General features: G+C 42.2%; 1 protein-coding gene across 1 annotated transcript in view; it reads right to left on the bottom strand.

Moving 5' to 3' along the window:
• The window catches only part of KIF5B (kinesin family member 5B), a 55,881-nt gene that overhangs the window by 24,159 nt on the left and 13,067 nt on the right, over positions 1-18,655 (bottom strand). The window contains exons 2-8 of the mRNA XM_075827476.1: positions 9,391-9,478; positions 7,058-7,131; positions 6,030-6,134; positions 4,370-4,418; positions 3,369-3,424; positions 3,188-3,275; positions 1,468-1,592 (exon numbers count right to left, since the gene is read on the bottom strand). Of these exons, the coding sequence (XP_075683591.1) occupies positions 1,468-1,592; positions 3,188-3,275; positions 3,369-3,424; positions 4,370-4,418; positions 6,030-6,134; positions 7,058-7,131; positions 9,391-9,478 (585 nt within the window). The remainder of the gene's footprint in view (positions 1-1,467; positions 1,593-3,187; positions 3,276-3,368; positions 3,425-4,369; positions 4,419-6,029; positions 6,135-7,057; positions 7,132-9,390; positions 9,479-18,655) is intronic.

Here is an 18,655-nt window from a genome sequence, read left to right as displayed (position 1 = left end):
CCACAGCCAATGTCAGGGAAGAGAATTGTCACATTAAATTAATAGCCACTAATTCTGGTAAAAAAAAAAGAAAAGCTTTGGGGACTGTTTAGTAAATGCAAAAGTGCCTTTTATTTCAATATTAGGGATCACTAAAAAGCCCTAATGTGGAGGGGCCTGTGCATCTGATCGGTTTCCTTTCGGCACAAAACGCTTATGTATTTAATAGCTGTGAAGGTGCTGGATAGGGTTACAAAAGCATTAAGGTGTAAGGTATCTCAGTTATTCAACTGCCTAGACAAGTAATCTGAGAAGTGAATTACACCTTTTAGGAGTCTTCATGAATCACCACACAGAATAAAACCTCAAAAGGTGTAAAGCTGAGCAACATCAGTGTTACCTTATCCACAAGAACTGGTTTTAAGCATGACATTGAGGCAGTCACACCAAGAGAATAGCATGTATACAACATCATGCATCACACCAAATACTAAATAAAGCATATCGGCAATAATGAATGTGATGGTCACTCTTAAAAAATGATAGCCTATCATTAGGAAGGGTCACCAATAACTGATCAGTAGAGGTCTGACTTAAGGACCATCGACGATCAGCCGAATGAAGAGGCCCCTTAATTTATTTTTACACAAGCAAAGTGCCGTACAGAGAGAGCAATATTGGCTGTTTGCCCACGATTCAGATATCCACTTGCCCTGCAACTGGTAGGACAACTCAAATCAAGTCATAAGGCACCTGCTACGCAGAAAGGTTTAGCGGACGGCTGAGGAATCATGGAAGAACTTTAGTGTGAATTTCCAATTTCCAACTACAGAGTGATTGCTGCAATCCGCATTAGAGTAGCATTACAAAAATTCTCCATGTAGCCTTAAAGCGGTTTTAGTTGTGGCTGCTCAGTACTGCAGCTTTATCCCGCTAGTAAATGGGACAATGCTGAAATACTAAAGTATTGCCGCTACTAAAATGTATGGCGTACAGGTGTACAGAGCAGTGTAAACAATGAAGAGGCTGCAGCGCTTGGCCGAGCACCGCAGTCCCTTCAAACAGCTGATCAGCACAGTTGTAGAGAATTGGACCGCCGCCGATCTAATACTGAAGGCGAATCCTAAGGATAGGCCATCAATATTGATATCCCAGAAAACCCTTTTAAAGGGCTTGTACAGAATTATAAAAGCCTGTCTGCTTTCTTCCAGAAACCGAACCATACCTGTTTATGGGTTGTCTGGTATTACAGCTGAGCTCTATTAAAGTGAATGGAGCAGAGCAGCAATACCACACACAACCTGTGAACAGGTGTGGCGCGGTTTCTGGTAGAAAACAGACAGGTTTTTCTAAACCCATACAACCCCTTTAAGCCTTATACTACAGTGTGGGCTGTATCGGATGGCATTTTATCATATAGTGACTTAAAGATTGAACCTGGACAGCCAAAAACAAAAAACTCACAGAAATTAACATAACTTTGCTCACCTTTTCACTACCTGCCAAATCCACCAGGTAAAGTTTACCACTAAGCTTTTGCTCCGTTTGTGTATTTTCTTGCTTGACATTTATTAAAAAAATGCTGTGACTTCTAGAACTGTGTTCATTCATGTCTGTAATGCAAAAGTAATACAATCAGATTGGGCAGCAAAGCAGAACACAAGTCTATGAACAAGTTAGAGGCGTTTTCCGTCTCCATACAACAAAAAGTTGAAGGAAAGTTAGACAAAGCATATGAGAAAAAGGTCCTCACTGTTTTCAAGATCCCGGCTTGTAGTCTGGTTATAGAATGATGACACAGGAGCTCAGCACATTACAGTACAGTTATCAGATCTTTTAAGTAATTAGCCAAAAAGCCTTAGTGATCATCACATGGCTGGGAAAGATTTTCTTCCTCTGGAAGTGAACAATGAGGCATCCCATCCAAAGACTAGAAGGAGGAAGCTTAGGGCTCATTCAGACGAGCGTGTTCCTCGTCCATATGCTGTCCGTTGAAATAACACGGCACACGGACCCATGCATTGCAAACATATTCAAACATGCATAAGTTTTCACACAGCGAGTGTCCGTTGCATGAAACTCACTGCATATCCTATGTTGCTGCATTTTTGCAGACGTTGTTGCCCATTGAAGTGTATGGGTGCGTGAAAAACACTGCCAGCACACGGACGACATCTGTATGCGGTCGGTGTTTCACGCAAGAAACGCAGAGAAATAAAAAGAATAAAATTTAAAAAAATTAAAAAAAATAAAGTGCTTGCACAGACATGAAAATGCATGCCACACGGACATGAACTGCTGGAAACACGCTGCATTTTTGTATGCGCGCAAATCGGACACGCTCGTGTGAATGTAGACTTAAACGGGAGAAATCTATAGTTTATTAGTAAATTGCATCATCTATTCATTATACAATAAATAAGATATTGTTTGCTAAAAATGTAATACTTCTAAAGACCGATCAGGTCTCCTGACAGGTCTGTCTTCGTAAATACTTGTATTCCACTTAAAACAACAATTCTGAAGCATATTTTATTAGAACGCTGCGTTGTGTCACTCCTCTGCTATTCCTCCTACAAATGTAAGAAATAAATTGACAACTATGCGTTTCCATTCCGCTTGTCCCTACAGAATCTCACTGTCAGCACTGATTGGACACGGTCAGACTAAGGACACACCCCCAACTAGTAACACCCAGATGTCAATTTATTCGTAAAATTTGTAAGTAATAACAGAGGAACGGTACAGCGCAGAGTTCTAATTAAAGATGCTTCAGAATGCTTATTTTATAAGGAATACAAGTTATAACAACTAAAAACAGACTTGTCAGGAGAGCTCACAAGTACACTTTAAGGAGGTCTAAGATATCACAGGGAGCAACGTAACTTTTTCAGCAGAGACGTTAAAAGCTGCAACAGAACCACAGCGGAAAGTGTATTGGGAGAGTAATTTGTTTTCCTCCTGCCAAAGATCCAATTCTAGTACAAATAAACGAATTATACTTTGTTCTCTAGACTTTATACAGAACACAAAGGAACGTCTTTTGTGCATTTCAAAGCAAAAGATATAACAATAGAACGAGAGTAAGTATTTTTGCACACAGCACCCCACTGACATACCAATGTACAAATGGAGGGTGCAATAAAAATAAATTGGAGTGCTTCTTTAAGTCTAGAGCAAATGACGCAGAGTGTGATAATAAACTTACTTGTCACAGCTACATGTCTGTTAGATTTTCCTTCATCTATTGTATCCATAACCTCTTCAGGACTACATACAAAACGTTCAGTACAACCCTTTAAAGAGAAAAGCCAAACGTGACTAGGAAAATGTACCAAACCAGGAAAAAAATAAAATAAAAAAAAGCATAAATCTAATGTAGCACCCACCTTTACATACGGCACTCTATTTTTGTCTTCATGGACCGAAAGATTCGTTTTTGAAACTGAAATAGATGAGAAACGCATCAGCTGTAAAATGAGGTTGCAGGTATAGCTGCGGGGCACGTGTACAGAAGTTGGCGTGGCACGTCTAAGCATTTGACGACAAGTGTTTGACTGTTTCAGAACAGCGGATATAAAGTTCTCTACATAAATAGTTATGATGCGTTTCAAAATGCACAATATTTCTGTATCCAAGACTTGGCAGAGCCGTGCGCTAGGCAGCGTTGCCTTGTGTCAATGTTGCGAAGATAACGATACATTTTGACAGACGCAAGATCAAAGCCAGACTAGTTATATGTCATTTAGCCTTAATTTCCACACTGACAAACTGTTATAATGTCTCGGCAATCAGTGAATTGTGATAACTGGCCAGTGTAAACTACCTGGAGGTGCTAGAAGATTTTAAGAGACCCTGTCTCTGTTGCATTATATCCTGAACAAGTCACCTAATGCATCCATATATCAAACAGGTAATGTAACCCCTTGACCATATTTTTTCTTACATTTTATCACTTGTCAAAAAATGAATACCGCCGCACACTTTTGATTATAAAGTCTCGGTTGCAGCACAACCACAGAAGTAGGCCAAAGTTCTAAAGCATACAGATTAATAAAAGTGATCGGCGCAGACCTGAACCCAAACGATCGATCCAGAGAAAACACTGTGGTTGGAAGATTTCCTAACACATGTGGATTAGCAGAGGACGCTGCAGTTTTAGTTCGTATCCCCAGACAGTAGATACGTCCCCGGCTTCATTTATATAGGAATTTTTCGGTACCCTGGTGACGTATCTACTTACAATCTGTGGAGACGTACTACAAAGTGCTCAGCTACTCCACATGTGCTAGTGTGGTTGGACGATTTCCTGTTTTCTGTGGACAGATGGTTTGGGATCTTTAAGTCTCAGGTCTGCAACAATCCCTTTTATGTAAGCGTTATGACTTACCATCCAGTAAATCTCTTATCTTGTCCAAATAGATTTCAAAATACGACACCTAGAATAAAAAAACAACAAAACAGGTTCTATAATCGCACCAAAACATTTATGAATGCTTCACATTACAGCAAGAAAGACTCAGAGAAATCGATCAATGAAAGCTACTGTACGATTAGCAAAATAGGGGAGTGCCCCAATCTACATATACACGTCCACCTTAGGGATGTTCCCTTGGTGGACGTGACCAGTGACAACACAGACAGAGTTTGCCATGTACATTACGCTGAGAAATATCTTCTTACACAGGTGTTTTTAGCAAATAAATGTATTTGAGATTATTTTCATGAACAGTCACGATAAAAGGGCCGTATTTTTCGCACTATAAAAGACGCACCCAGGTTTTAGACAACAGAAAATAAAAAAATTAATATTTTACTTTTTACAACGAAAAACCTATTGGTTAAAAAAAATATTTTGTTCAGTTTCACCACATTCTGAGAGCCATAACTTTTTTTTTTTTTCCTTTCAACGGTTGAGCGGTGTGAGGGCATATTTTTTTGTCGTTTTTATTAGTATCATTTCTATTTAGCGCTATGGTGAGCAAAAGAAAGATTCTGGGGTTTTAAATTTTTTTTTTTTACGCCGTTCACTGTGTGAGTCAAATAATGCAATATTGTAATAGTTTCAGACGCAGCGATACCAATGTTATTATTTTTATATTTTCCTACGCTGTTTCCGTAACTCGACCATGTAACCTGGAAGTGGCCGGAAGACAGCGGAGCCGGGTAAGATAGAACGGGGTTTAGGGGGCCCCGTTCTAGAGATAGATGGGGTTCCCAGAAGTGGGACCCGCATCTATCTGACATATTCTGTGGATATATAAAAAATGTCCTTCATGGAAAAACCACTATAAATGCCGCAGTCGCTATTGACTGTGGCATTTAACTAGTTAGACAGCCAGGAATAGCGCCATCGCTGTTCCTGGCCGTTAGAGCAGCGTGTCAGAAGATGCCACCTGCAGCGTATGGAGCGGGCTCAGCGCGTAAGCCCGCTTCATATATCATCCCCTCCCCATGAGGTGCCAGCACATGACGGGTCAGGAAGGGGTTAAGTAAGCAGTGGTCCGGGGGCCCGGCGATGCGGGGTCCCTTGACTGCCGACTAAGATGCAAGTACTTTTAAGCAAGATTTATTCTTGCTAAAAACTGCGTCTTCGTGTCCGAAAAATACGGTATGTCTTCATGGTGAGACAAGCCATTTAAATAGACGTTTTCTGACATATAATCAGGATCTCTAGGAAGCGTGCACTGTATGTGCTCACTCTATAGAATTGGGTTTAATACCCTTCTAAAAGTGGGTATTTCCATCTCAGACATATATGGCATAGCCACAGGTTATGCCATAAATATCTATTCGATGCGGAACCCAGGTCTGGTACGAACACCTATCTCGAAATCAAAGTTGCCCCCAATTCCACCCTGTGAGAATAAAATAAGTTATCAAATTATTAGAAGATGCTGAATGCAACAAATATGACTGTTTACAGACCTGCAACATTATTACTTGGGAGAATCGTGCTTCTGCCACTGCACTAAGGAATGGGGTCAAATAAAAAACCATAATAAAGATAATAGGATGAATACACATATATACCGCACTAATAAAATTACCTTTATATGAAACTCTAGATTCTCATCCATGGAGTAGATGTAGTTAAATATATCTTGCACTATTCTGGGAATAATTCCCATTCCATCTGGGTCATGCAATATCCCCTGAAAAGAAAACAAACATCCATATTAAAGAGGCTCTGTCACCAGATTTTGCAACCCCTATCTGCTATTGCAGCAGATAGGCGCTGCAATGTAGATTACAGTAACGTTTTTATTTTTAAAAAACGAGCATTTTTGGCCAAGTTATGACCATTTTTGTAGTTATGCAAATGAGGCTTGCAAAAGTCCAAGTGGGTGTGTTTAAAAGTAAAAGTCCAACTGGGCGTGTATTAGGTGCGTACATCGGGGCGTGTTTACTACTTTTACTAGCTGGGCGTTCTGATGAGAAGTATCATCCACTTCTCTTCAGAACGCCCAGCTTCTGGCAGTGCAGACACAGCCGTGTTCTCCAGAGATCACGCTGTGACGTCACTCACAGGTCCTGCATCGTGTCAGACGAGCGGGGACACGTCGGGACCAGAGGCTACAGATGATTCTGCAGCAGAATCGGCGTTTGCAGGTAAGTAGCTACATCGACTTACCTGCTAACGCCGATGCTGCTGCAGAATCAACTGAAGCCTCTGGTGCCAATGTGTCCGACACGATGCAGGACCTGTGAGTGACGTCACAGATCTGCACTGCCAGAAGCTGGGCGTTCTGAAGAGAAGTGGATGATACTTCTCGTCAGAGCGCCCAGCTAGTAAAAGTATTAAAAAACGCCCCGATGTACGCACATAATACACGCCCACTTGGACTTTTAAACACACCCACTTGGACTTTTGCAAGCCTCATTTGCATAACTACAAAATTGGTCATAACTTGGCCAAAAATGCTCGTTTTTTAAAAATAAAAACGTTACTGTAATCTACATTGCAGCGCCGATCTGCTGCAATAGCAGATAGGGGCTGCAAAATCTGGTGACAGAGCCTCTTTAACGCAGTCACAAATCACAAGATCTTTGTGGCATAGATAGGCAATAGATTTACCTCCATGGTGTGGGTCTTTCCAGACGATGTCTGTCCGTAAGCAAATATGGTACCATTATATCCTTCAAGTACATCTGAAAAATAAAACAAAAACGTCCAAATGTTATAAAATATCAGTTTATCATCATGCATCTCTGTAGAGTTTGAGCTGCAAGGTACACGTGATTGTTTTTGTCTGACCTCCATCTACCGGTTATACGTCACTCAGTATATTATTTAAAAATAAAAATTTTTTTTTTTTTATAAGGATGGAATAGCGTGGTCTACTGCTGCACTTTTCCATCCTGCCAGATATCACAAAAAAAACAAAAACACACTACTGCACAGTATACATATTTTTTTGTTTTTTTACATGGGATCCTATGGGTGACGTATGCTATTATGTGGCATAGGTCATAATTATAAGTTGAACATATATGTCTCCGGTTTGTAAATTGCCTTTTATGACGTATTATAGTATATATTCACCCATTGACTAGAATGGTATCCGGTTAACGGATAGGTCAAGAACTCTGATGACTCCAGTTCACGACATATCCTTTAAAGTATTGTTTGGTGGAATAAAATTATTCAAGATTACTAAATCCCTTTTATAAAAGATGCGCCAATCCCCATTCTTCTTCAGTCACGTTACAGGAAGCACTTTAATTTCTTCATGTGCTGTGATGAATTGAAACCGCGCCACGTGACTGCGAGATGCCTCACCCTCCAGTCTGTTAGCTCTTCATTGATCACATGACCACAAGGGGCTAGAACAGTGTAAGATTGATAGCCTCTTGTGGTCAAGAGTTTGACAAATACTAGATCGAGAGGAGGATCCCCCATCCCGGGCAGGGGCAAAGAAAATAGAGATGGAGAAAAAGGAGGAGGATGCTGGGATTTGGAGTCTCCGTATGCTGGAAGACTAAGGCGGGATTCACTCGGAGTTTGACAAGTTTTTTGCAGCGGAAACCGTGCCAAAAATACGGCTGAAAATGCCTCCCATTGATTTCAATGGGAGACGGAGGCGTTTTTCCCCCGCGAGCAAAAAACCGTTCCTCATTTTCTGGCGTTTCCATCTCTGACCTCCCATTAATGTCGAGGCAGAGAAAGAGTTTCTCGTCGCGTTTTTGCCCGCGACGCTCAATGGCCGCGGGTGAAAAACGCGACAAACGACGTCCAGGCAGATCAAAATCTCTCTCAAAATTGCAGACTGAAATTGAGGCAGAATTTTCTGCCTGCAAAAAACTCAGTGTTAACAGGGACTAAAGGCCTTTTTACACGGGCCAAACGCTCGTTGACAATAATTGCCTTGTGTAATCAGGGCGGCGATCAGCTCGATCTATTATTATTTTTAAAGTGGTCTAATAAGCGCTTTACGGCCTATGGTAACGGATGCCACTATTAGGCATCCGTCCCAGGATATATTTAACAAATACGTGGGAAACTTTCTCAGCGCATAAGTTAACTTTATGGCCAAAATGTAATGTGAACATAGCCTCAAACAAACTTCAATTCGTGTCTAATAAAGCTCAAGTGCAAGGGTTTCCCATACATGATGTAACAAAGGTTGAAAATGAGAATTTGTAGTGTTAGGCCCCGTGCACACGACAGTATTATTCATCAGTAATTACAGACCCATTCATTTCTATTGGCCACAGACACCTTTCAGTATTTTTACTGATGGGTGTCCGTGCTGAAAAATTATATAACCGGTCCTGTTCTTGTCAGTACTTACGGCAAGGACTCTCCCATAGAAGTCTATAGAAGCTTCCATAAATACAGACGGCTACGGAGATTAATCAGTCTACCGTCCGTATTTACGGAAGAGTTGCTATATTCATGTTGACGACATCATTTGCACCCAGCCTCTTTTTTTTACGGATCTGTATATACAGATGCAGTACGGACCGTATTTACGGACAGCATTGTGTGCATGGGGCCTAAGGTAAGTTTGGCGGCAAACCATTTTGCTGTGATTTTCATAAAATTATGGCAAACCGGTGCAGTTTGCCATAAATCACATCAAAAACACACATTTGAACAGTGTCGGGAGTTCCCAGCCTAACATTTATGTGCAGCTGTAGACAATACACTCACACTTGGCTTTAGGGTGCCCGTACACGTAGCGGGCGTGTGCTGTGCAGCCAAGAAACGCACGTTATCAATGTAGTTTGAAACCATGTGATTCACCTGTACAAGTTACAGGGCCAAAAAACACATTGCAAAGGGCCAAAAACAATTGCAAAGCCACAGAAGAAAAAAAAGTGCGGTCTTGTGGCGCAGCAAAACTCCACTACGTGTACCCTAAAACAGAAGCGTTCTTAACCATCTAGGAGTTTGAACATGTTTACCTTTAACAATTGCTCTTGCGCACGCATTGTAAACTTGTTCTTGGTTTGCGTTTGACTGGAACACACGGTCATAGACATAAGGTTTGGACTGTAAAAAAAAAAAAAAAAAAAATTAGACTGGTCTGCACAACCTATAGGACTATAAAGGATCTGATCACTGGGATAAATTGTTTTTTTGTACAAATACTCATGAAAAGCTCCACTAGTAGACCCAACAACTCATTTTCAGATCAAAGTGCCACAAAAATTTCCCTTTGATCTTTAGAACAGAGGGAGAAAACATGTGCACAAGTGTCTAAGGCTTCGTTCACATCTGCGTCAGGGTTCCGTTATGGCGTTCAGTCAGAGCTTTCCGTCAGAACAGTACCCTGGCAAACAAATGAAAACCATAGGTTTATTTGTGCATCATCATCGATTGTCAATGTTGACTGATCCGATGCCCACGGTTTCAGTTTGTCTCAGTTGTGCAAGGGTTCCGTCGTTTTGACGTAGTCGACTGCGCTATTCATTCTGTCAAAACGACAGAACACTTGCACAACTGAGACAAACCGAAACCATTTGCACCGGATCCGTCACCATTGAAATCAATGGTGATGCAAACTGAAACCTATGGTTTCCGTTTGTTTCAGTCAGGGTTCCGTTCTGACGGAACACCTGAACGGAGCCCTGACGCTGATGTGAACGAAGCCTAACAGAACACAGCTATCCCATATCTCAATGATGTTCCAAGGTAGCTCTAGCGTGCACTCCGGGCAACTGTGTACGGGTAATAGCTGCATTTAAAAGACTCGCGGAATGCATCGAATAAGCAACAATTTGTTCCAAGTGAGAGGAGGATAAAAACCAAGCACAATGATTACAGTAGGCGGCACTATCCTTCTGGAAACGCACACAAAAGTCAAAATTGCTTGTTGTGTATTATGGCGTACAAGACATGCGTCTTACAATTCACAAAATCCGTCTCCTGTAGAAAACACACAAGATAAAACACAAAAATGTAACCCTCCCTTTAAAACTACTGCGGCTAACAATCTGCTCTTATGAGAGGCCGCATTACAGACGGCAGAGAACAAACGTTCCAATGAAAGGAGCGCTGCTTTCTGCTAATTTATGGTTTTATTCTTTGCTTTACAGTAAATTCGCACAATAAAACCGCTATAAGATGAAGGGCCACGTTTATAATGTGGAGGACACCATTTGAAAATGAAGGCTTCTTGGGACTGGCCTGACATCACAGCATGTGGCCTAGGACTGGCATCCCGAGTAATATCTTACAGAAGCCGTTTGCAGAAATCTATGATATTTAAGCTGTACTTGTTTGAGGGATAAGGCCAGCCACCTCGGAACAGCTAGTGGGTTAGGCGCCTGCCTCCCGAAGATCGCAGCAGTGGGATTGGCCACGGCCACGTGACTCCAGTCCCATCATAGTGCAGGACTAGAGTACATTTTTCACGATAATGGACCTCAAATGAAAATCAAATTGCAGTCAACTTTACTAACAAGTAGAACAGCATCTATCTGTATCCCAACTGCTGAAAAAAGTAATCTTACCAAGACTGGGAATAAACGTATAACATCCTTTTTATTTTTATTTTTAACCAGATCGGATAAGAAAGTCATTCTGATAGGTTTGATTGTTTGCCGTCTAAGTACCCTTTTTCCTGACGGTTGTGGAGCCCTGATTTGTCGGTTTCTGGTGCTTTGGGCAGCCTACAAAATGCACATTTTCACGGCTACCTAGCAGGAAAACACTGGGAGGGCCACTGCTGCTAAGTGGCTGACCTTATCCCTCAAACAAATGCCAGTTTACAGGTCATAGAATCCTACAAACTACATTTGTTATAAGGGCGGCAGCCACCAAGTGATAGCCAGTGGGTAGAACAGCATGCACCTGGTGGATGCCTTCATGAATCAAATCCGTTCCAACTCAGAAGGGCACCAGTAATGTTCAACATAGGTCTTATGGACGCTTTAAGTATAGTTTATAGGGGAATGCCCCTCGCAGATGCCTTAGAAGCAGGACTTATCAACGGAGTTTCAAACATGCGAATATGAATACCTGCAGCTTTCATGGCTCCCAGGATCCAACCAGCGTGAGACGTTCTAAAGAGATCCCTGAATTCGAGCGTGTTACTGTAATAGGATGCCACCACTGCAATGAGTCAGATCGTGAACTCTCTTCCCTCCACGATATTCTAGGATCAACTGTGAGTGGGATTATTGTAAAGTGGAGCGTTTAGGAACGACAGCAATTCAGCCACGAAATGACAGACCACATAAAGCTATAGAGCGGGAGTCACCCAGTGCTGATGCGCAGTGAATAAAAGTCGCCAACGCTCTGCTGACAACTGCAGAGCTCCAAACCTCCTGGCATTACCATTCGTACAAAAACTGTGCACCGGGAGCTTCATGGCATGGGATTCCATGGCCGACCAGCGTCGGATGGAGTGGTGTAACGCACGCCGCCACTGGACTCTGGAGCAGTGGAAACATGTTCTGTGGAGTGATGAATCACGCTTCTCTAACTGGCAGTCTGATGGACGAGTCTCGGTTTAGTGAATGCCAGGGGACAGTTACCTGCCTGACTGCATTGTGCGTTGTGTTATATCAAGTCCAGAGTCAACGCAGCCATCCACCAGGACATTTTCGAGCACTTCATGCTTCCCTCTGCTGACAAGCTTTATGGAGATGCCGATGTCATTTTCCAGCAGAACTTGGCACCTGCCCACACTGACAAAAGTACCAATACCAGGTGTAATAACCACAGTATCACTGTGCGTGATTGGCCAGCAAACTCGCCTGACCTGAACCCCCATAGAGAATCTATAGGGTATTGTCAAGAGGAAGAGGAGACACCAGACCCAACAATGCAGACGAGCTGAAGGCCGCTATCAAAGCAACCTGGGCTTCCATAACACCTCAGCAGTGCCACAGGCTGATCGCCTCCATACCACGCCGCATTGATAACACCTCAGCAGTGCCACCGGCTGATCGCCTGCATGCCACGCTGCATTGATGCAGTAATTCATGCAAAAGGAGCGCTCCGACCAAGTATTGAGGGCATATACTGGACATATTTTTCAGTAGGACAACATTTCGCTATTAAAAATCATTTTTTAAATTTTGCTTATTTCATATTCTAATTTTCTGAAACACTAAATTTTGGGTTATCATTAACTGTTACCATAATAAATCAACATTAAAAAGAAAAAAAATGCTAGAAATAGATCTATATAATTTAGGAGTTTCACTTTTTGAATTGACTTACTGAAATAAATAAACTTTGATATTCTAATTCATTGAGAAATAAAAAAAATAAAAAAATATTGGATATTATGGAGTTTCCTCTTAATTTTTTTATTTATTTTAGTCCCCCTTGCTTAGGCCTCATGCACACGACAGAGTATTTGCAGCCGTATACTATCCGCAACAGATGTTAACCTATGGGCCAATGCACACGACCGTGGATTCCACGGTCCGTGCATTGCCCGGAGCGCAAAAATTAGGACGTCATTAGACGGTCCGCGATTACGGACGGTCCGTGGATGATACTCTGCGACTCGCCCATGCCGTAATCACGGACCGTGCACACAGCTACGGCCGTGTGAATGAGGCCTAAGTCACAAAAGGGCATCAATAAGGTGATCATAGTATTGCGAGCAACTGGCTGTGTACAGTAGTTAAGAGGAATGTGTCATCAGAAAATGACCGATGGTATAAATTACGTTTTTATGTTAAGAATATTTAAGAATTTTTGGTGATTTTTTAAAATTTTCTATGTCATTATCTATATTAAAAAGAGAATCCTAAAATCTTGCAGCTTTCACTCAGGTCAATAGAAATGTATGTAGTTTTTCTTATGTTTTCCTCCTTTTATGCCATATTCTGAAAACCATAACTTTTTTTTTAGTCGATAAGACCACAAACCGCTCTATTTTTTGCGGCACGAGCTGTGGTTTTGATTGGTACATACAACTTTTGATCACTTTTTACTGCTAAGTTGACCAAAAACAGCGATTGACGATTTAAACTTTCTTTTCACTGCGTGGATCGTATGAGTTTAATAATGCTACAGTATATTGTAATATTCCAAATTTTTTCAGATGCAGCGAGTTTATTTTTTACATTATTTTAGAAAAAAAATATAGGAAAATGTTTTTTTTTAACTTGTAAAAACTATTTTTTTTTCACTACTAAAACTTTTTGTTATTATTTTACACAGATTTTATTAGTCTCCCTAGGGGACTTGAATTAGCGACCGTTAGATTGCTGGTACAATACACTGCAATACTAATGTCCTGCAGTGTATAATTTTTACAGGCTTCTGTTAAGCCCTGCCAGAGGCACGGCTTAACAGAGGCAGAGTGTAGGCAGACCTGGGGGTCTCCATTAAGCCACTGGGCGCCATGACAACCATCGGCACCCCGCGATCGCTTCGCGATGAGGCCGCCCCCCTCTTTTTAACGCCTCAGATGCTGCAGTTGTGATTCACCTCAGCATTTAAAGGGTTAAACGGCCATGAACAGTGCGATCAATGTTCCTGGCTGATAGTCCCGGGTGTCAACTGTAACATCGGACACGTGCAGCGTATGGAGCGGGCTCAGCACGAGAGCCTGCTCCATACTCACCATGACGTATTGGCACGTGGTGGTGCGTTAAGGATGGAAATAAAAGGCTACACCATATTTAATAAACCAATTAGGTTTTAAAAAGAGAAATTTTCTTTAACGCTATGTGGCAAGTTATTTTAGGCAACACTATTATAAACAGATAGCCACCTCGTTTTCACCATAGACAAATGGTAAACTAGAATTATACATTCACTCATATGAAACACAAGCGGGTGACAAATACTTAACACTTCCATTCTATTAAGTGCAAGCCCTGGCTCACAGGCACCAAATGAAGAGCTCTATACATCACAGTAGCTTAAAAGGGGTTGTATGGGCACAGGGTGGTTTTTCATACTGATGACCTATCCACAGGGGATCACTTGAATGGCAGAAGGCTGTAATTCTGTGAACCGCCGCTACAAGTGTGTCGGCGATTCACAGTATGAGCAAGTAAGGAACGAAGGGGGAGAAGCGCTCGCTCGAGTGCCGAAGCCCCTTCAAAACAGCTCATTGGTGAGGGTGCCAGGACTTGACTCCCACCGATCAGGTATTGATGGCCTATACGGAGGAAAACCCTTTTAATTGTCCCAAACCACTGAAAACATTCCCAAGATGGTCACATGACCACAGAAACACTTTATTTCATATAGCATAGCGAGATCTCTCGTGCTTATTTTTGGCTTCTGACCATGTCATATTCAGGACCACACTGCTCTGGCTCTACTTCACGTCTCAAGTGTCTCCTGGCAACCATCTGTGAAAAAAAACACCCGGATGGTATCTGCGTGCCGTCCATTGACTTCTATAGGTCAAACGGACAAGGATAGAGCATGCTGTGATTCGTATAACAGACGGACAGACTTTGAAAAAAACAAAACCCCGAACAACATATGAATTGGCCTATTAACTAGAACATATCAGTGTTCAGTCCGGGTGCTGTCCCCGTTCTACACTCGGACGTGAAAATGGTTTGTCTAAACGAGCTCCGAATCTCTGAAAATCTGGCATAACATCGTAAGATAACAGTCACATTGCAATCTCAAGCAAAAGATGCCGCGGAGTTCAAAGAGTAAATCCTAGGTAGTAAAAGGATTACTTGCCAAGACCATTTACTGCAAAAGATCTGTCAAAAGGTAGAGAAGATTGAGATGAACCAAAACTACCGTTCATTTTACAATACTTTAAAACCGAGTGCCGACACAGATTTGTTGAGCTGAGCAGGTCCTATAAAAAAAATATAAGTGTACGGGTTATGGTCCTTGCTGCTTACATAACTCAAATATCCCAAAAACATTATATAATGCCCTAATGGTAACTGCTCACCCTCTAAGTAATTCAATATATAGAGCAGCCTTTGTGCTCAAGATGAGAAAAGTATGCCTTCCGGGTGAAGACTCCCCGCACCCAGGAGAAGCCTCGCTGAGGGTTAGTAACAATGCGGTCCTTCATTCAGACGATTAACTACATTAATGTGTATGTTAAAACCGTATTCACAACGTGTCACCTGATTATCAACCAAAACAATGTACAATAGTGATATGAAAACTAATACAAGTAATTATGTACAAGGTTTACACATATTACGGAGCAGGTAACGTAGTGGATCTGTACAGGTGTCACACAACCGGTGCCTATAGACCACAAAACTGGACAGCGATTGTCAGCCCCCAAGTCCGGCTGCTGCGACATGCAAGTATTACAACGGCTGGAGAAGTGGTTGGTACCTGTATTTTCTGGCAGATGCTTATAAAACAATAACAGTAAGTATGGACCGATAAAATCCTATACGATAACTATGCTTTTCCAGCATTTACCGTTCAGGGCCCCGTGCACACGACCTTATTTTTCATCCGTAATTACGGACCCATTCATTTCTACGGGCTACGGACAACTTTCCGTATTTTTTTTTTAACAAATGTGTGTCCGTTCCGTAGAAATGTTCCGTAAAATATAGAACATGTCCTATTCTTTTCCATAATTACAGCACAGACATCACATAAAAGTCTATGGGCGCTTCCGTAATTACGGACGGCTACTGATGTGCACCTGTAGCAGTCCGTAATTACGGAAGCATTGGTAGGTGATGCCGGGTTTGCAGACGTTGCACATCATTTGTGGCTTTCTTCTTTCTGCGGATATTTATATACGGATAAACTACAGACCATATTTGAAAATTCCGTTCCGTATATGCGGTTAAGTTGTGGACGACTACGGATCCAGTGCATAGAGCCCAAGTCCTTACATTGAAACCACATGCCTAACATTGTGTAGGTCCTCCTCATGCTGCCAAAACAGCTCTATAGGTGTCCTGTGGCATCTGGCACCGAGACGTCACGTGCCAGAAGTTGTCCAGTTTCAGTAATTATAATATTTTTAATATTTAAAAGTTACACAAATTTTCAATATACTTTCTGTATTAATTCCTCATGGTTTTCAAGATCTCTGCTTGTCGTCATTCAGTAGAAACATTTCTTTGCTTCCAGTGGATAAAATTCTGTCCATGGTCATGTGATGGTCACAGGTGCCCGGCTCGTTACAGTACGTATTAGAGCGTTTTCTTCTAACGATCCGAGCACATGACCATGGACAGAATTTTATCCACTGGAAGCAAAGAAATGTTTCTACTGAATGACAACAAGCAGAAATCTTGAAAACCATGAGACATGAATACAGAAAGTATATAGAAAACTGTCTAACTTTTGATTATACAAAAAAAATAACATTAATTTGCAGAAACCGCACAACTCCTTTAAGTTGCAAAGTGGAACCCCTACGGATCGGACTTGTTTTTCCAGCACATCCCACAAATGCAGTGTGGCAGGGACATGATCCTGCTGAAAGAGGCCATTGCCATTAGGCAATACCGCGGTCATGAAGGGATGTACGTGGTCTGCAGAAATCTTTAGGAAGGTGTAGGGCTGGGTGATCAAATTAAGGTCTTTAAGGCCGCTCACGATTGTTTGTTTTTTTTTTAACAGAATCATTGAATCGATTCTGTAGTGGCGCCGTCGCGCTGTACTGCAGGGGGAAACTCCGCTCCGCCCCACCGCCTCGTCACTGCCTGGTCTGCTTCCCCATGGAACAGCAGTTCTGTGGGGAAGCAAAGACTCCTCGTATATAGCCACTCCCCCTTGCATATCCCACCCCCACGCAGATCGTACTGCTGTAGCTCCCACTAGGTGCGGAATCCCCGGCAACCTCTGGCCGGGGATTCAGCTCCTAGTGGCAGCTACAGCGGCGCGATCTACAAGGAAGGGTGGGGGGGGTGCGATCTACATGGGCACTGTGGACTATAATGGAGAGTGGCACTATGTGTGCATCGTCATTACATGTGGGCATTGCAGGACTATGTCACTATACGTGGGCACTATCTACAGGGACATTGCGGCACTATCTACATGGACACTGGTATTTTCAGGGGATTGGGACAAAAAAAACAAAAAAACACGACGTATGCGTATTACGTGCAGTTTTGCGGTTTCGCTGCGTATTTTCCGCAGCAAAATACGAAACGTGTGCATGTAGCCTTAATCTTTCTTCCCAACTAAGATTCTCCATGGCCACTATCAGTTTTGTGGCTCTTGGTACCTTTTCCAACTGAAGGGCATCCTTTCTATGAACTGGAGCCCAGAACAATACTGCATATTCTAGATGAGGCCTCACTAATGCTTCGTAAAATGGTAATATTATATCCCTGTCCCTCGAGTCCATGCCTCTTAATACACGACAATATCTTGCTGGCCTTATTCACACGAACGTGGAATACGTCCGTGTGACAGCCAGTAAAACAGCCGTCACACGGACACGTTTTTTTACATTTTGGAAAGGGTGAAAAATATAGGTTAAATATAAAAAAAAAGAGCTTTATTTGGTCATAAATTTAAAAGTCAAAGAGGACACCGGTAGGGCATGTTACCGCTTACGCGTTTCGAATGAAGTGTTCTTACTCCTAGCATTGCTATGAGTAAGAACACTTTGTTCTTTTTTACATTGAACACGTGGATGTGCTGAGGAATATATTTTTCACTTTTCCCAAAATATGGATTCTCTTGCCTGCCTGCAAGCCCCCCCCCCCCTTCCGATTGCACTCCATTGAGGAAAGACAGATCCCAGGACGTAATATTGGGTGAGCACACCTGCGGCTTTTGCTGCTGTCTTTTTCTCTTTTGTTTGCAAGTTTTTTCAATGGGGCCGTTCACACTGCCGTTGTGTGAAGGAAAAATAGAACCGGTCCTATTATCTTCCATTTTCACAGATCCCTCCATAGACTCAAATCTATGGGGATCCATGAAAACAGAAACCGAACGGGGGCACCATGGACGTGAAAAACGTCATGTTTTTCACGCCCGATTTTCCCCACGCGTGTGAATCTGGCCTTAGAAGCAGCTGATTGACATTGCATGCGGTTATTTATAGTCTATGATCTACAAGTACACCCAGATCCTTAACAAGTGACTCTCCCAGTTTAAGGGCCCTTTTACACCAGCGCGTTCATCGGCTGATTAGAATAGTTTTGCCATTTAAAACTATACAGTCGTCGGCAGCACATCTCCCTGTGTAAACAGGGAGACGTGCTGCCGACATGATAGAAATGTATGGGGACAAGCGATTGGAGTAATGATCTCTCGTCCCCATACTAGAAAATCTGCAGC

The sequence above is a fragment of the Rhinoderma darwinii genome, chromosome 5 (genome assembly GCF_050947455.1).
Source record: "Rhinoderma darwinii isolate aRhiDar2 chromosome 5, aRhiDar2.hap1, whole genome shotgun sequence".
NCBI classification, from domain to species: Eukaryota; Metazoa; Chordata; class Amphibia; order Anura; family Rhinodermatidae; genus Rhinoderma; species Rhinoderma darwinii.
Note: the sequence above shows the minus strand (reverse complement) of the source record. Positions and strands in the feature narration are given on the sequence as shown.